This window comes from Gigantopelta aegis, chromosome 8 (assembly GCF_016097555.1).
Source record: "Gigantopelta aegis isolate Gae_Host chromosome 8, Gae_host_genome, whole genome shotgun sequence".
In the NCBI taxonomy this organism is placed as follows: domain Eukaryota; kingdom Metazoa; phylum Mollusca; class Gastropoda; order Neomphalida; family Peltospiridae; genus Gigantopelta; species Gigantopelta aegis.
Window position 1 is genome coordinate 79,532,628 of NC_054706.1, and position 25,547 is coordinate 79,558,174.

The 25,547-nt window shown below is 37.1% G+C and overlaps 2 protein-coding genes across 4 annotated transcripts; one reads left to right on the forward strand and one right to left on the reverse strand.

Annotated features, from left to right (window-relative positions):
- Positions 1-1,401: 1,401 nt before the first annotated feature.
- On the reverse strand, positions 1,402-8,103 carry LOC121379091 (dnaJ homolog subfamily C member 12-like). The gene is made up of 5 exons (XM_041507557.1): positions 7,915-8,103; positions 7,185-7,263; positions 6,300-6,439; positions 2,674-2,842; positions 1,402-2,007 (listed from the first exon to the last, which is right to left on the reverse strand). Exons 1-5 carry the CDS (start codon positions 7,990-7,992, stop codon positions 1,913-1,915), a joined length of 561 nt encoding a protein of 186 aa, XP_041363491.1. The 5' UTR covers positions 7,993-8,103; the 3' UTR covers positions 1,402-1,912.
- Positions 8,009-24,211, forward strand: LOC121379090 (NAD-dependent protein deacetylase sirtuin-1-like). Of its 3 annotated transcripts, none has more exons than XM_041507554.1 (10): positions 8,009-8,322; positions 11,468-11,538; positions 12,501-12,603; positions 12,980-13,224; positions 14,332-14,484; positions 15,749-15,896; positions 16,816-16,895; positions 17,618-17,804; positions 18,751-19,395; positions 20,084-24,211. In XM_041507554.1, the coding sequence occupies exons 1-10, from the start codon at positions 8,115-8,117 to the stop codon at positions 20,416-20,418; spliced, it is 2,175 nt and encodes a 724-aa protein (XP_041363488.1). In that variant the 5' UTR covers positions 8,009-8,114; the 3' UTR covers positions 20,419-24,211. The 3 variants fall into 3 exon arrangements, with proteins under 3 accessions (XP_041363488.1, XP_041363489.1, XP_041363490.1); XM_041507555.1 differs by having other exon boundaries at positions 8,010-8,316; XM_041507556.1 differs by having other exon boundaries at positions 8,013-8,322; positions 18,751-19,320.
- The last annotated feature ends 1,336 nt before the right edge of the window (positions 24,212-25,547 follow it).

Below are 25,547 nucleotides of genomic sequence, written 5' to 3' on the forward strand. Positions count from 1 at the left end.
ATATCAACCAATTAACTATGCCACTGGCAAGTTCGTTTCATACTCACCAGCAGAATATGATGCTATTACAGTGGTCCCACATTTAATATATCTACTGTCAGGTTCAGTGATCTAGGAAGGTGCATGTTGGACACCTAATATCAACCAATTAACTATGCACTGGCAAGTTCGTTTCATACTCACCAGCAGAATTTGATGCTACTTTTGCTAAGTACTGATAAACAACTAAAACCAAGCTTGTGGGGAAATTATATTGACCGTATTAGTTCACTTTACTTAATGGAATTGTCTGACTAGCATATCCATGACTAGAAAAATGACTACTTATAGTCCCATCCCATCCTAAAAAACTTTTTTTTTGTAAATAATTTCAGTTTGGTTAATATTATTTTTGTACAATCAGCTCAAAAATAAATAAGTGTAGTAAATTTCATAGTATGAAAAAAGGTGTTCCCTATGAGACGGACTATAACCCAGAATTTTTTCCTTTAAAAGTCATCACTGAGGGTACTACATTATATACATAAAACCTGGTCATAACTACAGCAATATGCTAGTTTGTAGAAGTAGTTCACTAAAGTAAATCCCGACTACTGGCCGACTTCCAGGATTATTACCTATATACAGTTACACACAGACTGTACAAATGGAGAGTAACTAGTTAATGATGTAGGATAATGGCTTTGTAATACCGTACCCATCTTGTAAACATCTGGGTGTGTGGTACAAATTTTGTATGCACCACCAGGTGTGTATTAGTTGCTAAATGACGTCACTGACGTCATCTTCCCTGGTCTAAGCTGTGCGCATTCTCTTTGAGTAATGTTGGAAGAAAACTTATTTGATGGTGGGTAATAAACAAAATACCACACTCGTTTTTGCCAGATTATATTTTTATGAAACTCATGATCTTCCCACGGTATCTCTCTTTCATTTCATGAAAATGATATCTAGTGAAAACGAGTGCAGTATTCTATATATCCTATGAAGGCAAAAATGAGAATTTTCCATTTGTCCTGAACAGGATAAAGTAGAAATCAAACGCCATTAACTAGTTACAATTTTTATCCTGCAATACATCAAACATTGAGGAGAAACTATTGCTCGTTATTTCACCAGGGTGGATTCAGGCTGAAGTGCAGAGGGGTGCTTGTCCCCACATTTGCTTTTTGCCGACATTCAAAAAAAGTAGGGGAACTATAATAAGAATTTACAACTGCGTGATGCATATGCAAACTATAGAATGTGTTTTGGTGTGTCAATAAACAGACCTGAACGTTCTTTACTAGGATGTCTGGTCAAAACGTATAACATTTAATATTGCTGGTTCCCCTACTTTTTTTTAAGAGAGTATATATATATATATATATATATATATATATATATATATATATATATATATATATATATATATATAAGCCTGTTCAAACACCTCTTACTGTGTCTGCAGACACCCCCCTTCACAAACCTCTGGACACACACCTGTTCACTACATTGTCATTGTACAATGACCTAGAAGTCGTATGAACAATTTTAAAATGTGTACGTCAAAAGTCATAATCTGCTAATATACGTTTAGGACATAATCAGCCTATAGAAAACATTGTTGCAGGATAAAATGAAATATTTGTTAAGATGTCTAACTACTACATTATTGAAACAATGAAATATATACCAGGCATTGCATTTTGGGATGTTTTTTAAAGGATGTTTTTTTACCGGAATTGTAAAATGATGTAATATAGATGTGAGATTCAGACCCAAAATATGAGATTCTTGGAATCCTGCTAAAATTGCAGCCTGTATACACAGAGTATTTGTCAAGTTAAGCCTTATCACAAAATGCTCTAATCTAAGAGTCTAATTTAGATAGAAAACTTCTCAGAAAAATGCCACACTTCAGGTTTTGTCTTCAGATGTCGTAATTCCTGAACTTCTGAAGCAAACCTGACCTGCAGTCTCTCTCCCAGTTGGGGCAGTGGACTTGATGGGCAGGTCGTGCAATTTCTGAAAAGGAAAGATTAAATATACATAATTAAATCAATGCTGTATTTGAAAGTGACTTATTTCATTTTATATTAACTCAATTTACTTGCATGTACCCAGTTAAAGTTAAAACACATCTTGGCTTTTTGTGCTGTCTCGTTGTTTTTAGTGAGACAGAAGTCAATGTAATGACCTCCCCGTGGAGTCGGTGCCAATCTGTGAAACTACCAGCCTTAACACTGATCGGATGGCCTAACCACTAAGTCACTAAGGACAATTAATATGCAGTTAAAACATGTTTTCATAAGAACTGTTGGCATACATTAATTTATTTTTATTAATTATGGTCCTCCCTCATCATATGAAAAATATTAACAGATTTCTTTTATCCACATTTGTTTTTCTGTAAATAATTGATACTGTGACTAATATGTCACTTTTTCTCTAATACTTAATACTGCGACTCATGGGTGGGAATTGGTGAACTGTAAAAGAGAGGAAATCTAGAGGGGTCCCGGAAATTCTTGAAATCCTAGGTTAAAATTAGTGCCATCTGACAGACTTTGGAGGAAAAAAACTATTAAAATGCGAGGAAAACAGCTGATCCGAGAATTCCCACCCCTGGTGACTAAAACAGGCAAGTAAAATTGTGTGTTAAAATGATTGTGTTGTTCTGTAGAAGAATACCTTCTGGCTGTTGGACCGAGTCCACTCTGTGACTAGTGTCTTTGTTCGAATCCGTGTCCGACTCATTAACCGTTGTGATGTGTTCATGCTCTGTATGAGACTGACTGCTGACAGATGACTCCGCATCAGAAAGCATTGGATTAGTTTTTACAGTTCCCCAGTGCATGGACTTAAAACAACAAAAAGAAGAAAATTTAAAACAATATGAGCAATAGATACAAAACAAAGCAAACAAAGATATCATTGCTCAAGCTCTGTTTGTCAAAACATTACGGTCTGACCTGCTCAAAATATTACAACACCTTCGAACAACTTTACCCTTACAATGTTATAAAATATATCTTTGCCCTCAGAATATTACAAGATACATCTTTGAACAACTTTACCCTCAAAATATTACAAAATACATCTTTGAACAACTTTACCTTCAAAATATTACAAAATACATCTTTGAACAATTTTACCCTCAGATTGTTACAAAATACATCTTTGAACAACTTTACCCTCAAAATATTACAAAATAAATCTTTGAACAACTTTACCCTCAAATTGTTACAAAATACGTCCAATCCCAATTACCACGGCAAAAACTTTTAATTATATTACATCAAAGTGTCAGAATATATTTAATGTGGATCAGGCCACTCGGCACCAGACAAGGGTGACGAAGAAATAACACTCCCTCTCTCTCTGTCTCTTTACCCCCTCTCTCTCTGCTCTCCCTCTCTTTACCCCCTCTCTCTCCTCTCCCTCTCCCCCATCTCCCTCCCCCTCCCTCCCTCTTTCTCTCACTCTCTCTGTATATATATTAATTATATCTTTTATTCTGGTATAGATGGTGCTGTTGTAGCTACCATATGGGAAATGTAAGAGAAAAAAGGTTTACGCACAAGGGTCAAAATTGCACATCCACAAACCAGCAATATATTTTGTTACTTTATAAATGGAATGCAGTATTATACTATGGTTACTGGTTATGGATGGGAAAATGTTAAACAATAGTTAGTTGTTATAGATGGGATGCAGTGTTATACTATGGTTACTGGTTATGGATGGGAAAATGTTAAACAATAGTTAGTTGTTATAGATGGGATGCAGTGTTATACTATGGTTACTGGTTATGGATGGGAAAATGTTAAACAATAGTTAGTTGTTATAGATGGGATGCAGTGTTATACTATGGTTACTGGTTATGGATGGGAAAATGTTAAACAATAGTTAGTTGTTATAGATGGGATGCAGTGTTATACTATGGTTACTGGTTATGGATGGGAAAATGTTAAAATGTTAAACATGGGATAGTTAGTTGTTATAGATGGGATGCAGTGTTATACTAGGGTTATGGTTACTGGTTATGGATGGGAAAATGTTAAACAATAGTTAGTTGTTATAGATGGGATGCAGTGTTATACTATGGTTACTGGTTATGGATGGGAAAATGTTAAACAATAGTTAGTTGTTATAGATGGGATGCAGTGTTATACTATGGTTACTGGTTATGGATGGGAAAATGTTAAACAATAGTTAGTTGTTATAGATGGGATGCAGTGTTATACTATGGTTACTGGTTATGGATGGGAAAATGTTAAACAATAGTTAGTTGTTATAGATGGGATGCAGTGTTATACTATGGTTACTGGTTATGGATGGGAAAATGTTAAACAATAGTTAGTTGTTATAGATGGGATGCAGTGTTATACTATGGTTACTGGTTATGGATGGGAAAATGTTAAACAATAGTTAGTTGTTATAGATGGGATGCAGTGTTATACTATGGTTACTGGTTATGGATGGGAAAATGTTAAACAATAGTTAGTTGTTATAGATGGGATGCAGTGTTATACTATGGTTACTGGTTATGGATGGGAAAATGTTAAACAATAGTTAGTTGTTATAGATGGGATGCAGTGTTATACTATGGTTACTGGTTATGGATGGGAAAATGTTAAACAATAGTTAGTTGTTATAGATGGGATGCAGTGTTATACTATGGTTACTGGTTATGGATGGGAAAATGTTAAACAATAGTTAGTTGTTATAGATGGGATGCAGTGTTATACTATGGTTACTGGTTATGGATGGGAAAATGTTAAACAATAGTTAGTTGTTATAGATGGGATGCAGTGTTATACTATGGTTACTGGTTATGGATGGGAAAATGTTAAACAATAGTTAGTTGTTATAGATGGGATGCAGTATTATACAACCAGATATTGGATAAGGAAGGAAAGAAAGAAAGAAATGTTTTATTTAACGACACACTCAACACATTTTATTTACGGTTATATGGAGTCAGACATATGGTTAAGGACCACACAGATTCTAAGAGGAAACCCGCTGTCGCCACTACATGGGCTACTCTTCCGATTAGCAGCAAGGGATCTTTTATTTGCACTTCCCACAGGCAGGATAGCATAAACCATGGCCTTTGTTGAACCAGTTATGGATCACTGATCGGTGCAAGTGGTTTATACCTACCCATTAAGACTTGCAGAGCACTCACTCAGGTTTGGAGTCGGTATCTGGATTAAAAATCCCATGCCTCGACTGGGATCCGAACCCAGTACCTACCAGCCTGTAGACCGATGGCCTGCCACGATGCCACCGAGGCCGGTAGGAAGGAAAGAAGGAATGTATTTAACAATGCACTCAACATGTTTTAATTATGGTTATATGGTGTTGGACATGCCATAATATGGACCACACAGATAATGAGAGAGGAAACTCGCTGCCACCATGCAATAAGCAAAGGTAATTTGATAATCAGCACCCCATAGATAGGATAGTGCATACCACAGCCTTTGTTACACTAGTTGTGGAGCAATAGCTGGAACAAGAAACAGTCCAATGAGCATCGATCGTAGACAGACTGTGCATCAGGTGAATGCTTCATCCTTACTTACTGGATATTATACTACTGGTTATGGATGGGATTATCCGATAGTATTAAACAACAGGTTTCTTCTCAGACATTCTACTGGCCTCGGTGGTGTCGTGGTTAAGCCATCAGACATAAGGCTGGTAGGTACAGGGTTCACAGCCTAGTACCGGCTCCAACCCAGAACGAGTTTTAATGACAATGGGTAGGTGTAAGACCACTACACCCTCTACTCTCTCACTAACCACTAACCCACTGTCCTGAACATACAACCCAGATAGCTGAGGTGTGTGCCCAAGACATTGTGCTTGAACCTTAATTGGATATAAGCACGAAAATTCAATCTGACATTCTTAGGCTGGCATGTAGCTATGTGACAGGGTGCTCACCAGATACAATGGATGTTAGGATCGACTACCCTCAATTTTGTTTTTCAGTTGCAACCAGAGCCCCATGATTGGCACATCAAAGGAAGTGGTTTGCACATAAAATATCCGTTTCTGCTTTTAAGTAGAAGTTGCCTGTGTGGTGGCAGTAGCCTCCCCTCCATGTATCTTTCTCTTGTTGTAGAACAAACTGCCATAGTTGAAAATGTTCTGAGGTGTTTTAACACATGCCTTTGCTTTCCTTCCCTTCTCTAACATAATTCGTGAAATGTTGAGTACATAATATGACGAACATAGCTGCTGAAGCATCAAGAAACAAACATTCCATTATGATGATTTGATCCCAACGTGACGATACTCACAACATGTACGGAATCCCTCAGTGAACACCAATCATCATAGGGCATGGCAATTCCCGATGTTCTCCATTTATCGTAGTGAGCTCGTTTCTTCGGATCTGTCAAAACTTCTTTGACCTTTTGCAGTTTAGTAAACTGCTCCGCTGAAAAAAGTTAATAATTTTTTTTAAAAGGTTTTTATCTTGGTTGTGGCATATCAACTATTTTTTAAGTAAGGTACTGTTTCAGTAAAAATCCTGGACCCAGTTGTTCAAAGCATAGTTAAATTAACCCTGGGTTAGTCTTATATTTTCTTTTAAATTATTTTTGTACAAATACAAAATAAACTTTAGATCTGATTTTGTATAGATACCTTTGACTGTCTGAATCACGTTTCAACATAAATTTCTGATTATTATTAGTATTCATTTAGTCCTTCTGTTTTCCAAAAACTTTCTGTTAACAACTGGTTAAGCTAACTGATGTTTGAACAACATGGCCCTGATTTATTATTCAATCAATATTTTACTGTACAAAATATCCAAAATAGGTCAGGTACGAAATACACAATATAAGCATGTCACAGGACCTACACAATTCACAGATGTAAAACATGTAACTAAACAGGATATACATTTACCTGAAATACAAATTATGTACATTCATTTAACATACACAGGTGTACATCTAGAGTTTATATTGTTGTTAAAAACAAAACATTTAGAAGTAGAATTTTGCAAATATATTCACAATGAAATTTGCTAAAAAGATCAATGATAATTAGCATGCTTAATTAACTTTTATCTATTTTTATTTGCCTAAGGCATGGTGTCCTACTCCCGCTTTAAAAATGACAGAAAAAAAACAATTCAAATTTTGAATTATTTACAGCCATGTTAGTTACAGTACCTGCATCTGGGTCATTCGGATGTTTGTCTGGATGGCATGACAGAACACGAGCTTTATATTCGGCCAAAATTTGACTTTCCTAAAATACAAATATATGTTTATTATTGAACATATTACACTTCCCTTAGAAATTACACACAAATGGGGTGGGATATAGCACAGTGATAAAGTGTCTGCCTGATGCACACTTTGTCTAGGATCGATCCCCGTCAGTGGACCCATTGGGCCATTTCTCGTTCCATCCAGTGCATCATGACTGGTATATCAAAGGTTATGGTATGTGCTATCCTGTCTGTGATACTGTCCATATAATATTCTTTTCTACTTAGTACTAATGGAAATATGAAGCAGGTTTTTTCTTCAAGATTAAGAATTACCAAATGTATGACATCCAATAGCCAATGGTTAATAAACTGTTGTGTTCTAGTGGTGTCGTTAAACAAAACAAATCACAAATGTGGTTATAAACTATCGTTTCAGAAATAGCAGATTAACAATTTTCTCCATGATGTTCATTATCTTTGCTGTAAATGTCTAAGAAGAGAAGTGAGATGAAGATTTATTTGTCTCAAAATGTTTTGGTACAAATAATTTACTTTATTGTTATCTTTTTCTGGTATTGGCCTACTTAGGCTACTATGTAAATTCACGTTTGCCTTGGTTACTGTTACTGAACTTGGTAGTTTGCATGCAGTTTTAACAACTGAGGTAAAACAAAACTCGTAATCACATTTGACAGTTCGTCGCATCCAATTATGTAATAATAGTCGTCTTCTTGTTTCCTTTTGTAGTTAAATATTTTATCCATTTTATTTCTTTAAAACGTCATATTTGTGTTTTTACATTGTTGACATTAAATTTTGACAGGCCAGCATTTGACAGTATCGGTCGAGGATTCCCCAATGCGCATGCGCAATTGTGGAAACTGACATGGCGAACGAAGGCGAAAAAGTGTTGTCGGAAAGTCTTTTAAAACGTCCTCGACTGAACGAAGACAACAGTTTGAGCGACAGTAGTCGGCCAAAAATGCAACGAACCCATTTGCCAAACTGTACATCTACTGAGATCGGAAAAATTGAAGATAAAACCATGGAAACGCTCAATTCCAGCACTTTTTGTAACCCCTTGACTGGTACACGTGATTATGAAATTTATATACAGTAGCGTAGTAAACTCATGATGTTAGTTTTGTTGATGTGTGTCAAAATGTCATTTTGGAGTTGGTCTTACAATGTTTTCATTTTATGTTGTTGCCCCCCCTCCCCCTCCCCCCCCAACACACGATATCAGTACTTTTTTTGATGATTTGCCAAATATTACTGTTTATACTACTTTAATTGTTTTCTTTTTTGTGTGTGCTGCAATGTATGAACAAAATTAAAATAATATCTTGGGTGCCTTGCCTTATCCAAACCAAATTGTTAACAACTACAAAAAATGGAAAGAGTTCCGAATGTTCCAGCATGCATGCTAATAGTAATACTATCACTAAACCTAAGCCTAACCCTAAGCCTAAACCTAAGCCTAAGCCTAAGCCCGAATGAACTGAATGCTGGAACGTTTGGAACTCTTGCCCCAAAAATTACTCTCCTACCTTTAATTGCCGTTAGATTTCCTCCAAAATTTGTTCAGACACAAATCGCAAAAAAACAACTATAAATATACATATTCCACACACGAGACTGCAACGATGTCCCCGATATCGTCTTTGCTGAGATTGCATAGGAAAAAATACATGCAGTTTTCTGCCGTCTGCCATGTTGCTTGTCAGAGGGGTGAAAGCCTCCAAAGTATGTGACACAATTAATATGAAATCAATGATCTCTAGTGGTATCATTAAATTTTTTTTAATAATAATAATAATAAATAATATGATGTCATCACTTGCTTTTATATCATAACATGTTATGGCGTTGTTAGATTAAGTCCTATCCTTTCATCCCTCTTGAAGAATATTCCATAAAAAGTCAAAATGGCAGCTGGCACAAAATTACATGCTTTTTGCCCTATGCGCTCTCAGCGAAGTCGATATAGGTGACATAGTTATTATCTGGTATGTGGAAACTGTGTCATTGTAATGGTTTTTTCAAGATTTCTGTCTGGACAAACTTTGGAGGAAATCTAATGGCAATTAAAGGTAGGAGAGTAATTTTTCGTAGTTGTTAACAATTTGGTTCGGACAATAGGACACATTGGTGGAGAACCTGTTTCAGTGAATGCACCTATTGCATGCAATACACTCATTTAAAGATTTGTGACATCAACTTTTTAAACAAATGTCTACCACATTCATACACAAAATGAAGTTAATTCAAGCAAATATAAATAATAAAAAAATAAAGATTGAATTTATACTTGTACCCGTGGTCTGTTATTAAGTTGCGCCATTTGTGATTTTCCCCCTTTTAAAGTAATACGTCACCTACGTTTACGTTCCAAGTCTCAGATTAACCTTTAGACTACTGGATTAATTTTGAACAAAAACCACGTTGAGTGGGTACAAGTTTATAATTTTTACTCACATATATTCACTTAAATGTTTTATAAATACATGAAATAAAGTTCATATATGAATCAGTAAGTATTATTTTCGTGTTTTTTTTGTAATTTTTATTATTATTTTTTGTAATTTTTATTATTTTTAGATCAGCTAATGGTGATTAAAATTAGGCAAAAAATCGAAAAAGTTGCATTTACTTACGGGCATTTGTGGCCAGCTGTCCGGTATTTATGTCCATTATTCCCGATAACAGTGGTTTTCTGAACAGAATTTAAAAAAAAAAACAAAAATTACGATTCATATTGCAATATTTGGTAATTTTTTGTTGTTGGTAAAACGATCAAATTTATTATCAAATTAGCTGTCACAATCAGCTATTGATCCCTGAAAATTACCGCGGTGTGCCGCCATTGTTGTCAAGTGAAAATACTTGCCGAAAACCACTCTTTGAACTCAAAATTTCAAAATATTTTCAATTGAAAAAATCTAAACAAAAGCCACCATTTTGAAAAAAATTCTTTTTTCTTTTATTATATTTCCGTTTCCGGTGAGTGTTGTGTGCAAAACGGCGGGAAATATGAATTGGGGAATGCACTGTATACAGATATCTCGCCTGCAGTACTCAGAAGGTTAAGACGTCTAGACAGTCGATAAGCCAAGAAATTTTGGCATGAGTTTGACCTGTACCCCCGTTTGAATGGTTAGGGTAGTTTTAGGGATAGGGTTAGTCTTAGAGCCTTTGATATAGAGGGGTACAGGTCCATCTCTTTCTGAAATTTTATTTATGTATGTATATACAATTCTTTGTGACATTTTGCCTTAAAAATTATGTATGTAGACAAAACAATCGTGTGAAAAGTGACTATAGTGGATTAAAAAAAATTGTAGAACCCCTGAAGACTAATTTGAAAGAAAATTCTCAATTTTAGTAAGTATGTTTTTTGTCTCAAGCTGTCCTGTTGTGTAGTTATTGAAGTCACATAATTGTCACGGAGTCTGCTGTCAAAATTGTACCTGATGAATATTCGAGATCTATGACCATATCTGCCATCATGTTATACTGATTAGTTCCCTACTGGTCCAAGTATAGGTTTTGTCTTTGTTGGTCTATGTCTGTCCCACATATAGTTTTCCGGACATTTTTTTTCACGATGCCTCAAGATATTGATCTGAAATTTTGTGTATAGCTTTATTAAGTACTGTTACAGATCAATTTTTTACTTTCATGACAATTTACACATTTTGGACAGAGTTATGGCCCTTAAACTTAGAGGATACAAACATTTGTTTTCCCGGATGCCTCTAGATATTGAGGTGAAATTTTGTGTATAGTTTTAACATGTTAACATGTACTATTACCGATCAAGTTTGAATGTTATGACAATATACCCAGACAGAGATGTGGCCTGGTTAGGGACATGTATTGCTTTAACAGTACTCTTACAATGCTTGTTGGTTTAACATGTTAACATGTACTATTACCGATCAAGTTTGAATGTTATGACAATATACCCAGACAGAAATGTGGCCTGGTTAGGGACATGTATTGCTTTAACAGTACTCTTACAATGCTTGTTGCTATAGGAGTTGGGCTTTTATGTGATACGTGTATTTACATGTACATGCAGGTGCATAGGAACTGAGGAATTGGGTGCTTAAGTACAAAAATGTTTGTTTTTTGGGTCCTACTCTATATAAATAAGGAGAAGAAAAAATCAGGCTTGTGCCTTCCATTCTCCAAATATTGTTTTCACGGACCTGACATGTACTATTTGTCTTGTAGATTCATCTAATTATGACATTGAAAGCAAAGTTCATGAAGACCGCACAGCAGATGAGTGTGATGATGAAGAGGTATATTTTAATTGATAAATTATAGCATAGCATAATACTGGGAGTGAAATTCTACTACAGCGATTAAAATTTACAAAAATGGTTATCTTAACTATAATGATAAGTATGATAAACTTTCATGTTTTGGACCGAGTTTGTGAATCATGCATAATATGAGATGAAGTGAAGTCGTCTGATATAGTGGAGATTCGGCCAAGTCGGCGCTTTATTATCCACAATTGGAAAGCCTAATGACACATTGCAGGCTTTAAGCTGAAGCCCATAAAATTTCTCAAAAATTCTGTTGCCAAATTAGTTTCATTTAGCCAAAAACAAAATTGGCAGTACCTCTGTAAATGACAGACGGTTTTCTAATTAGCTTTTTGGTGATTTAGTAATGAAATATATTTGGCAAATTCAACTTTAATTCGCATTTGGCAATTTTGGTCAGTGACAGTAATCCCAGCATTGAAATGTTATCATTGTAATTGAACTCTGAAAACGCTTTAAACCAATTTCTGATTTTTTACTTTATATTGACTGTGTGTTTGCATGCTGTATTAAAGTAAAAAAAACCCCAACAAAATAGACATTTAAAAAAAGATCGAGATCCTGTTCTCTGTAAATTATATGATCTTTTAATTTTTTTGATAATCATAATGCAAAAATAATTTATTTAATGCTTTTCTTTTAAAGTGTATCATAAGGTGCACAATGAAAAACTTGTAGCTATTTAGATATATTTTATGGTGTCAGGTTTCATAGATAACCAAGATGAGATGTCAATACCTGTCCTCGGCACCCTGTAGTCTTTAAGGAATGTGCCCCACTCTAAAAAAAGAAGAAGAAAAAAAGGAATTATTTGTGTTAACTGTAAACATATTCCTGCCACTTGAAGGAAAGAGGAATGTTTGAACAAAATTATTCTAATTAATGTAAAAGTACTTGAATTGTTATAAGATTGCTTGGATGTGTTTTGTTAGGATGCTGAAGCTTCACTGGGAGAAAACTCATACGACTCGGACAGCGTCAGTGAAATCAGTGACCTGTCGGGACTGAGCGAGGAAGCGTGGAAGCCAGTTGCTGGTAACTAACAGACATTACAATGTATTCTTATTTTACACCCTTTTTTTTCACAAGTTGGGTAGACATTAGAGCACTATTTTATAATGAAAGATTTAAGTGTTTTAAAAACGCTTTATATGTACATAAGGAGAAATATACAAATTCAGCAAGACTTGTTTCCATGTCACTGGTATCGATTTGGAAAAAAATGGTGCCAAATTTACAAAGCTGTCTTGCACACATTTAACTACATAAGTTTATTATATTTAAACACCTACGTTTGAAAAAACCCAGTCATTATAAATGCAGCTCAAAGTTTTTATTTTGTAACTAGTAAAAATAACAAAACTAAAGAAACTTGTAAGACATTGTTGTTGAATTTTTGTGTTATATTTAGGTCCTCTGTCTTGGGTTCAGAGACAGATGGCACTGGGCAACAATCCCCGCATCATTCTCAGCGAACTGGTGTCGTCGGACACCGTTATACCTCACGACCTGGATGACTTCACGCTGTGGAAAATCGTCATTAATCTCATCTGTGAGCCGGCGCCGCGCAAGAAACTACAGCATATCAACACCATGGACGATGTAGTCCACCTACTGAAGACCTGCAGCAGAGTGATGGTGTTGACTGGGGCTGGAGTAAGTGTGCAGTAAAGTGATGGTGTTGACTGGGGCTTGAGTAAGTTTGCAGTAGAGTGATGGTGTTGACTGGGGCTGGAGTAAGTGTACAGTAGACTGATGGTGTTGACAGGCTGGAGTAAGTGCAGTAGAGTGATGGTGTTGACTGGGGCTGGAGTAAGTGTGCAGTAGAATGATGGTCTTGACTGGGGCTGGAGTATGTGTACAGTAGAGTGATGGTGTTGACTGGAGCTGGAGTAAGTGTGCATTAGAGTGATGGTGTTGACTGGGGCTGGAGTAAGTGCAGTAGAGTGATGGTGTTGACTGGGGCTGGAGTAAGTGCAGTAGAGTGATGGTGTTGACTGGGGCTGGAGTAAGTGCAGTAGAGTGATGGTGTTGACTGGGGCTGGAGTAAGTGCAGTAGAGTGATGGTGTTGACTGGGGCTGGAGTAAGTGTGCAGTAGAGTGATGGTGTTGACTGGGGCTGGAGTAAGTGTGCAGTAGAGTGATGGTGTTGACTGGGGCTGGAGTAAGTGCAGTAGTGATGGTGTTGACTGGGGCTGGAGTAAGTGTGCAGTAGAGTGATGGTGTTGACTGGGGCTGGAGTAAGTGTGCAGTAGAGTGATGGTGTTGACTGAGGCTGGAGTAAGTGCAGTAGAGTGATGGTGTTGACTGGGGCTGGAGTAAGTGCAGTAGAGTGATGGTGTTGACTGGGGCTGGAGTATGTGCAGTAGAGTGATGGTGTTGACTGGGGCTGGAGTAAGTGTGCAGTAAAGTGATGGTGTTGACTGAGGCTGGAGTAAGTGCAGTAGAGTGATGGTGTTGACGGGCTGGAGTAAGTGCAGTAGAGTGATGGTGTTGACTGGGGCTGGAGTATGTACAGTAGAGTGATGGTGGTGACTGGGGCTGGAGTAAGTGTGCAGTAGAGTGATGGTGTTGACTGGGGCTGGAGTAAGTGTGCAGTAGAGTCATAGTGTTGACTATATTATTAGTTTTATTTTGACTTTCCCATGTACCTGTGTCCTATGGTATTCCAGTCTATATTATTAGTTTTATTTTGACTTTCCCAGGTATCTGTGCCCTGTGGTATTCCAGTCTATATTATTAGTTTTATTTTGACTTTCCCAGGTATCTGTGTCCTGTGGTATTCCAGACTTCCGATCGCGGAATGGAATCTATGCACGACTGAACATCGACTTCCCCGACCTGCCGGATCCACAAGCAATGTTTGACATCAAGTATTTCCAGAACGATCCCCGTCCATTCTTCAAATTTGCCAGGGTATTATATTGAGATAATTACACTATACATTATATAGCAATTGTTTGTCATTTCGCGTGACTTTTATACAAAACAAATGACAGACAATTCTTATAATTACAAACAACAACTTATTCAGATAAAAATACACATAAATCAGTTTTTAATTTCTTTTCCATGACCTGTTTTATGTAATAATGCTTCATTTCAAGTAATGACATGATTTTCTGAGATTTATTGAATAATAACATTACGGTTTTTTAGCGATGTCCAATCAAAATGGAGTAAATTGTATAATGGCAAAAGTTTGTATTTATTATACATTAATTTTGATTGTGACTGATAATTAATCCTAATATTTGTCACAGAAAAAATATAATAGTATGAATTCAAATGTTAAAAATGGATCAAGCATAAACAAAAATTATATTTAAGAAATGAAAGGACTGAAATCAGAGAATGATTCTGTAGCAGAATGAAATTTGAAAATTTGTCTTGAGAAATGCCGACGTTAATGTTTCACAAATTATTGTTATTGGTTGCGAGCTGTATATAATTGTGGTATGGTCTGGTCTCTTGCTCATTTAGTACAAACTATAAATAAAGAATCCCAGAATGGTGTTATTGACTTTCCAGTCTTGAAGACATAGAGGTTATTACCAGAGTGTTTTTCGGTATCATCAATATCATATATTAGGAATAAAAATTGTATTATGCGAGCCTCTGGCGAGCATAATACATTATTTTTATTCCTAATATATGATATTGACAATACCGAAATACACGAGGGTAATAATCTCTTTATCATATAAGCTCAAGCTTAATACAACATGTTTTTGTAAACTGTACACGCAACTTTAATTCCAGTCCGCCATTACTAGATATTCAAATGATGTAAGAATATGTGGCGCGGTGTAATTTTGAATGGAAATGACGTCAAACTCGAATGACGTCATTTTGGATGTTCTTACATCAAAATAAAGTTATGCCTAACGTTTTTTGTTTTCTGAACGCTGGACAGCTTTCAGTGTCAAATTGCCATTGAAATGTTTTTATTTGATGACTGAATGCATACGTCAGTCATGGAGTGTCACCCAAGTACGTTTGCTTAAATGTCAATAAACCTAGTGCCGAGACCTCGACTAATTTACATCTAATTTGCAAAGTTATCAAATTCTTAAAGTATGTGATCTGAAAAATATCACATACTTTGATTGCACTGAAAATGTAAGATATTATATGATAAAAATAAGTATTAAACATTTCATTGTTGTGTGTTTGACAGGAGATCTACCCAGGTCAGTTTGAGCCGTCAAGGAGTCACAAGTTTATTCGTCTGATAGAACAACACGGCAAACTGCTGCGGAACTACACACAGAACATCGACACGCTCGAACAGGTGGCCGGGATCTCGAACAACATTCAATGTCACGGTACACACACTTTCACTTTGAGTAAATTCCTTGTTAAGCATTCTAAGAGTGTTGCTAAAGCAAACAGTTTTATAGCTCCCAAGTTAAAGGCCCATAACTCTGTGAAAATGGGAAAATCCCATGAAAGTCCAACATGATCTTTAACTACATTAAAAAGCTATATGCAAAATATCTGGAGGCATTATTACAAAAATAGTCTGGAAAACTGTATGTGGGACAAACGAACCAGCCAGACAGATTGGACCAGTAGGGGACGGATAAACTGTTATACGGGTATGCTTAAGAATATTTACTGAAATTGGGTTATATTATATTGGATTATATTTAATACATACAAATCACAAGTTTATCGTCACTTGTGTTATTGACAGTACTACAGTTTGATCCATCTATGGTATAGGCTTCTACCGATACACAATAGATATCATCAGAAGATACCAGCAACTGGGGGTGGGGGTCAATGATATATTAATTCACCTTTTAACCTGAAGGGGGCGCATACATAGTTTCAAAATTGGGGGTGGGGGGGAGGGGGTGCAGTGCTCACCATGTCTTACCTTTGTGTTTGTGGCATACATCCTTTTGTTTTATTGGCAGCCTTACATTGGATGTTAAATTTAAAAGCTCATTTACACCTTTTTATAACAACCCAGTCTATAATCCAGTAGGTGTATTTAAATGTTTAAATAACAAATCAACCATTATATGGACCTGGTGGAGTTGGGGGAGGTCTGTCTTTCATATATTGTTCTTGTGGACCTGAAATGTGTACATTTTTTTAAAAACTATGTTTAAACATTTATGTTTTGTTTACTAATTTCCATGTTCATGTTAATTATTATGTGGTGGTCATGTAAAATGAACACCTTAAGAAAGTCTTTGTTCATATGTAATTCTATTGGACACAATTTAATTACAGGGTCCTTTGCAACTGCCACGTGTATGTCCTGCAAGTATAAAACAGATGCTGACTCTATCCGTAAGGACATCTTTAATCAGGTGAGTTAGTTTGCTTTCTAACATATTTTTATACAGTTGATTAACATTGTAAAATACCTATAACAAACCCGCTTTTTGATTGGCTGATTACTGTGCTACATTCTGTGATGTACAACTGCCCGGACTCCTAGAACAGGGTAGTGGCAGGGTAGTGGCTAGAGTGTTGGGTTTTGTACTGGCCGCAGGTGGTCGTAATGGGGAAATTAGCTCAATGTTGCATGATCAATTGGCCTATGTAAATATCAGTTTTACCCCCATCCAGTCAGTATCCCACTACTGGGAAGTGCTGTCCCATCTTGGAAAGTGCACATTAAAAATGATTTATCGGTAGATGTAGCCCATGAGGCACTAGCAGGTTTCCTCTTTTTTTCGATCATGTGTCAAAATAACCATGTTAGACACCAAATGGCCAAAGTTTAAAAGTGTGCAGAGTTAAATATTATTTTTTGTTTTTATTGCTAAAACGTAACTATAGACATGCTAATGAAAAAAAGGAAAGAAAAAGATGTGTGTGAAATGCTGATGCACAGAATAAAATGGGGGGTGGGAGGTGGGGGGAGAGAGGTTCAATGAGCTTTAATTACAGAGATGGAATAAATATAATTTGACTGGTATAAAATTAGTTTTGTTGCTCCAGGTGAACCTGTTACTGGATCTCAGTTTAATTACAAAGATAGATTATATTTGATGTAACTGGTATAATATTAGTTTTGTTGCTGCAGGTGATCCCGCGATGTCCGAACTGCCCGTCTGATAACCCACTTGCTGTTCTCAAGCCAGATATTGTCTTCTTCGGAGAAAGTCTTTCTGATGAGTTCCACCAACAGATGGCCAAAGATAAAGATGTTTGTGATCTGCTCATTGTCATCGGGTCATCTTTAAAAGTTCGTCCTGTTGCTCTTATTCCAAGTAAGTTATGTTTTATAAAAATAGATCATTACCTGGTGTTTGTGATCATTTCCAAAATGAGCTTTTCTGGCAGATTACAGTGTGTACTGGTAAAGATGCTACAAACTAGATTTCAGTGCTCACCTGAGGTGATGGGTTGCAGGTGAGTTGCCCTCAGTAGACTTTGGTGTTTGCCATCCCAAACAGTCTCTCATGGTGTACCAAAGGCCATGGTATCATGTAGCACTTACAAGTAGCTTCAAAGATATGTTCTGAAAAAAATGGTTTCCTTTTTCAATCAAGGATATGTTGACTTAACTGTAGTTTAAGATGTGTTGAGATGATGTTAAACGAATATTCCTGTGATACGAATGAACAAGCAAGTATCAGCATGTTTATGAAGGAATGATAATGGGAAATGTTAATATCATAAATATGAGATGTAACCTATCTGTTACCAGGCCTGTAATGTATGGTATATAGGTTACCAAACACTGCTCATTTCAATGCCTTTCAAGGATATACTATCTCATTTATCTGTCAGTAGGTAATGTATCTGTTATGACCTATATAGTGGCTGTTTGCACTGGGTGACCCGGGTGTCATGATGATGATGATGTTGTTTACAGAGGGGCGAGACATAGCCCAGTGGTAAAGCGCTCGCTTGATGCACGGTTGGTTTGGGATCGATTCTCGTCAGTGGGCCCATTGGGTTATTTCTCGCTCCAGCCAGTGCACCATGACTGGTACATCAAAGTCTGAGGTATGTGCTATCCTGTCTATGAGATGGTTTATATAAAAGATCCCTTGCTGCTAATCGAAAAGAGTAGCCCATGAAGTGGCAGCAGTGGATTTCCTCTCTCAATGTGTGTGTGGTCCTTAACCATATATCTGACGCTATAAAACCGTAAATAAAATGTGTTGAGTGCGTCGTTAAATAAAACATTTCTTTCTTCTTTGTTTACAGACTCTCTACCTGCTGACGTTCCTCAAGTGCTGATCAACCGTGAACACTTGGAGCACATGAAGTTTGACGTGGAGCTGCTTGGTAACTGTGACGAGATCGTCTGTGAACTGTGTCGCCGCTTGGGGCACGGCTGGGAGGTACCAGGGTATGACGCGCCCCGCCTCACAGAAATCCAGTACTGCCAGCTCGACCTGCTGTCTCCGACAACTGTCGCCACTAGTCCGTGTTTCAGTGACGAGTCGGGGATACTGACCAGCGAGCCTGTTCCGTGTGATCTGAACGATAATAAAACACCGTCTTGTCAGCTGAACAGCTCGGCCGAACACATCACGGAGCCAGTGCCAGACGTGGACTCGTCGTGTAAACCTGCACGGACGGATGCACGCAGTTGTCAATCCAGTGACAGTGTGTTGAAATGTCATTCAACCTGTGCTCGCCGACGGAGACACTCGTCGCATAGCACGGTGATGGAAAACGATGACACGTGCTACTCGCGAGACAAATCGCTAGATGAGCGACGCAGGATTTGGTCCAGTTCCGAGAGATACAGCTTGGCCAGGAGACTGAAAGGTAAGCACAGCACGAGGTGTAATGACAGGATTTGGTCCAGTTCCGAGAGATACAGCGTGGACAGGAGACTGAAAGGTAAGCACAGCATGAGGTGTAATGATGCATTCATTTGGTGCTCGTGAATTAAAAAGTTCAGAATTGTGAACCGGACTCACAACTTCACCAAATGGAGAAAGTTCAGGTGATTTATAAACAAGATGCACTGATACTCCAATCTCGCACACCCCAACTCATAAGTTGTGAAGATTGAGACAGAAAATCCTACCCCAATTCACAAGTTGTGTTCACGGGTTATTTCGCCAAATGAACGCTCTTCACAACTTGTGAATTGGCAAATGTGATAATCACGACTTGTAATGAATGCAGAATAAAGCCACTGTTTTGGTGTGGTGTTAGAATTTGCTGTAGTCCTGTGGTCAGTTTACAAGAGAGCTTTATGGTATTATGAAATGCTCCCTGTATTGTTTTAGTTCTTAATGTTAAATGAATGTGACGGACATGGGACAACATTTTGTGCAAACTGTTTTGCTGTTTATGTGTTGGAACACAAGTTTAAATTCATGTGAATCACGGATCGGTTACACATTGAACCCTTAGTAGATCTTGTTATTATATGTTGTAGAAATTACTTTGTGTATGTTTTTTCTTTCCTTCTTTTATTTAACCTTCATTGATATATGTGGAGTGGGCTTTTAATGATTTCATGCTTTTCTTGCTACCGATACTGTTTTACTGATATTTTTCTCTCTGTTTTGTCTTGTAGATGATCAGTATCTGTTTCTTCCTCCGAACCGCTACATATTCCATGGAGCGGAGTTCTTCTCCGATCCCGAATCGTCCGAGTCCGACATGGACCTGACTGCTGACACGTCGCCTGAGTTATCATTGTCACTCGAGACGAGCGCCAGGTGTGAGGCGCAGGAGGCACAAGACAGTGGCGATAGAGTCGGTGAATCTCATGTTGTCATGACGACGCACACAGACAGCGCTTGTGTAGCTCCCTTATCAACAGTTGGCGATAGTTCAAAAACATGTGATGTAGTTAAATCTGATTGTTCACGTGAAAGCAAGAGTAACATTAATGTGAAAGTGGGTTAATATTTTTTACTGCTGTTTTCCCTCTGTTGTTATTGTTGGAGATAAATTCAGCATAGATTGTTAGCATTTCCTCTTGTGGCGACATGACAGAGATTCATCTAAAGGGACAAAACATAACTTCCATTTTCTGTTTGTGTTGCTGTCTTGTCATTTAATACGGGTTAAATTGAACGGAAGTGAATGGCTGCATCATTTAAAAAAAAAATCAGCGGTTAGGTGATAGGAGTGTTTAAATTGAGACTTGTTGTTTAGGAATATTGATGTGGCAGGGCTAGATCTACCACTCGCCAAAATTGCAAATTGCAAATTCTAAGAACAGCTGGCCAATTTGATTTAAATTTAGCACAACTGCTGTCTGTAACTATGATTAAAATAGGTGGATTTCTGCATGTGAGATTTCTTCCACTCAATGTTTGCCTTAAAAAGAAAATTGGCTACTTTGGATTCATGTTAGTTTGGTGGTTTGTAAAATCTGACTTTGGTGCTGTAATTTGTCAACATGTTCTATACTACAGGACCCATTCTGATATAGTAATAGTGTCCACATACATATGGAGAGTTTACTACCTAAATGCACTTGTTCAACAAATATACATCATTGCAGGGTTAATTGTATTTTGATAACTGTCCACACCAGTATACATTTGTATGTTAATTATTTACTCAATCAAATTAAAGCAAAATCAGGAAAATTCTCACAAATAGCTATTTGCTGAATAGTGCATCTGAAGCGGGCTAGGTTTTTAGTTACTTACCTAGCCAATTGCAATTTCATCTTTAGTTTTGTCGGTATAGTAGCCATTTTGAAAATGTTGTTTCATGTTGAGAACAAAATGGTGTCGACATTCAACTTTCATCAAATCAGTGTGAAGTTGTAGTTGAGTGTGTCTGTTAGGCAGCATGCAGTTTGTTTTTACAATGCCTCCTGATTCACGGAAAATAACGATACAACCTCTTGAGATGTAGCGGCCCCCTATCGGGTTAGGCCAGAGGGTTTTACATGCACATTCAGAGCAAGCTGTTGTAGTGCACGCCTGTCCTGGGCACAGATGCCGGCATTGGTCGGCTCCTCCGTCCAGGACAGGGGCCCCCTGTTGTGAAAGAGTTCCTCTGAGAAGAATAATTTGTCTCACTCTTGACCTGTAACGGCCCCCTGTTGTGAAGGAGTTTGCTTGAGAAGAATAATTTGTCTCACTCTTGACCTGTAATGGCCCCGTTGTCAAGGAGTTTGCTAGAGAAGAATAATTTGTCTCACTCTTGACCTGTAACGGCCCCCTGTTGTCAAGGAGTTTGTTTGAGAAGAATAATTTGTCTCACTCTTGACCTGTAACGGCCCCCTGTTGTCAAGGAGTTTGCTTGAGAAGAATAATTTGTCTCACTCTTCACCTGTAACGGTCCCCTGTTATGAAGGAGTTTGCTTGAGAAGAATAATTTGTCTCACTCTTGACCTGTAACGGCCCCCTGTTGTGAAGGAGTTTGCTTGAGAAGAAAAATTTGTCTCACTCTTGACCTGTAACGGCCCCCTGTTGTGAAGGAGTTTGCTTGAGAAGAATAATTTGTCTCACTCTTGACCTGTAACAGCCCCGTTGTCAAGGAGTTTGTTTGAGAAGAATAATTTGTCTCACTCTTGACCTGTAACGGCCCCCTGTTGTCAAGGAGTTTGCTTGAGAAGAATAATGTGTCTCACTCTTGAGCTGTAATGGCCCGGTTGTCAAGGAGTTTGCTTGAGAAGAATAATTTGTCTCACTCTTTACCTTTAACGGCCCCCTGTTGTCAAGGAGTTTGCTTGAGAAGAAGAATTTGTCTCACACTTTACCTGTAACGGCCCCCTGTTGTCAAGGAGTTTGCTTGAGAATAATAATTTGTCTTCCTAATCGTCTCGTTTTGCCGTAGTGTGGTCACTGCTTCATGGCCACAACTACTACATTTCATTTTAATTTGAGTTTAATCCAATCAAGGCTGTTGTCACAGGCACACATTTGAGCTGTCTGGACTGTGTATCTGGGACAGTAGGTTAGTGACAGACGTCAGTGAAGTATACAGCACAAACTGATTGGTATTGGGCATCCACGTGTCTTTAGAAAACAGTTAAAATCTTTCTGGCTGACTGCTAACAGTCAGTGTATTTTTCTGGAGCTGCAGTTGGAATAGTAGACAGTAAACTATGGTAGTGATAGTTTTTATAAACACTTCATAACAGTGAGTGTATTTTGTATGGTGAAAATAATACATCTGGGACAGTAGGTTAGTGACAGACGTCAGTGAAGTATACAGCACAAACTGATTGGTATTGGGCGTCCACGTGTCTTTAGAAAACAGTTAAAATCTTTCTGGCTGACTGCTAACAGTCAGTGTATTTTTCTGGAGCTGCAGTTGGAATAGTAGACAGTAAACTATGGTAGTGATAGTTTTTATAAACACTTCATGACAGTGAGTGTATTTTGTATGGTGAAAATAATACATATCAACTGAATCATTCCTAGGATCATCATTTCATGTGTGCATACTGATATCATTCACTAATTTAAACCGTTTACAGACAACACTGAACTTTAAAACTTTAAAGGTTCTACAATTTATTTCTATTGTGGTTCCAAATGAAAGATTTATTGGTACTGGCTAAAATTAGTAAATAAAAATACATTTGCTAGTAATTTCTAGTCACATTGTATTAATATGGATATATATCTGTATTGATTTGTTATCAGTGGTTTGCATGGAGGTAATAGAGAACATTTTTAAAAGAGGTTTCTGTCACTTGTTTCGTGTTTCATGATGATTTAAAGTATTGCCAAAACATGCATACTATTACTAGATTTTGTCTGAGATTTTAAAATATGTGTAAAACTAATTTACTCAAGTGTGCCTTCATGACATATGCAAAGAGCATTTCGTTAACTATCCATAACATAACGTCTTCATTCATTTCACGCGATCCTTTTTGCCATTCATGAATGCCATTAAAATATTCTTCGCATCATTTTCAGTATTTTATACTCGCCTTCGTATTTTGTACCCCCTGTGTTAGTTTTTATTAGACAAAGATTTTGTTAATTTTGTACTGTTATCGAGTTCTGTATGTTGACATGTTTATGTGTATTGTCGTGTCCTGTGAATACTTTTAACATTATGAAATTATACATCAGTCTGAATTTATAACAGATTATTATATTTTCACAGATTCTAGTGATCTGATAGGAATTTGTAGTAAAGATAGTTGTGACTGGGTGTAATGTATGCTGTTAACACTGAATAACGAATGGTTTGGTGCTGTGACTATGTATTTTTATTGTGCATTTTTGTTTCCTTGTATCACATTGTTGTATTCACTTTATGTTAGAATCACAAGCTCACATAATATTTTTAAAAAGACTTTAAAAAAAGGGTGAAAGTTTCCTTCAAGTTAAATTTCTTAACCACTGACTGCTAACATTATACATGATTATGACAAGTCATTTTTGGATGACGTTTTGTTAAATGTTTGAGGGTTGTAAGAAAACCCTAGCAATTTAAACTGACTGAGATGGCCAGTATGGATTCCAAGCCTATCTGTCATTTAGTCTTTCAAACCAGTTTGTGTTATACTAAAAACACAAGTTTGTTTCATAGTAACCCCACACTATGTGTTTAGTTATCCAGAACTGAGATCAGTGAGACACAATTTGATAATTGAGGTGATGATGATGATAACTAGTTTAACTTGTCCATATATCACTAGGGTTTCGAACACGCCCATCCCGAGTCCGACCTCCGATAAGATTGGTGGCCTGACTCGGGATGGAGGGTGTGTGTGTGTAGAGTTGAAAATGGGCAGAATTTTGAAAATAGCAATTAGTAAAAAAGTTAATAGAAAAACGTTACAAGCCAAAAATAAAAAGAATTGACTGCTCAGCCAAATATTTATATAATTTGGAGCATTTTAGACGGACAGTCCAAAATTAAATAATATTTAACTATTTAATAATATTTTTAAAAAAGAAGTAATTTCGACATAAAATTTTGAACGCAGATCTAAAAGTTTAAAGTCTGATCGATATGTCCACGTGATATTGAGGTGTTGGACTTGATAACAGCCAGGTATGAGACATAGAACCTGCAAGACTTAAACCTGATGGCTTAACCTGTGTTGCTATGTTCAGCACACACGGTTCGTAGGGAGTGTGCCACAGGGCCAATTTTCACAGGAGTATTTCCTTGAAAATTAGCTGAAAATTACTAATTGAAATAACATTTTAATATTCTAATACTAAATACTGCAGCCACTTTGTATTTAAAAATTTGCAATTGGCTAATTTGGCAATGTGCAAGTTTGAGCCCTGGGGCAAGTTCAGCCAGCAAATGTTTCGCTAACGTATGCAAGCTATTAGATTGGTTTCTGACGTGGCCATTTGGTTTACTGTGAAGCGCATAAACCAGTTTAGTAGACGTTTTTCTGCTCGTGTGGCTGAACTCCACCCTGGACTGCCATACTATGCATATTTGGTGTTAAGTGCCAAAATTGAGATGCATTTATGAAAGCCGATTGTGTATTTATTTTCGATGCATCGAGTTGAGTCTGAATAAGATGATATCCTACTGGTCTGTATTCCAGTTGAGAGACGGGATTTAGCCATCAGTAGAGCATTTGTTAGAGGTGCTCATGTCATAAGATTGGAACACCTTCAGTGGACCAAGTCTCCAAATTAAACAAAAATAGATTTTCTACCTGTGCTCCACAGCTGGTATGTCCAAGGTTGTGGTATGTACCGTCCTGACTTGGAAAGAGACTATACAAGATTCATTGCTTCTAATGGCTTCCTCTGAAGATGTTGCAGAATGACCAAATGTTTGATATCCAATAGCTGATAATTAATCCATCAATGTGCTCTAGTGTTGTCATTAAAATAGGTGGTGTATTCATTGATTGCTTAACGTGTATTTATTGTAAACGACTAAATATACATGACTGCTTAGGTTAAGGAAGTTACCCATAGCTAAGAGTTATAAATTCCACCTACAGCCTTGACGCCAGTAAGTGCTTGTAGATCCAAGCTGGTCAACTTCTTGGACCTATTGTTTTATTTACCAAAAGTAGGTTTATTTTAAAATGACCTTTATCACATAGTTTTCAGTGAAAGTGTAATGTGGAT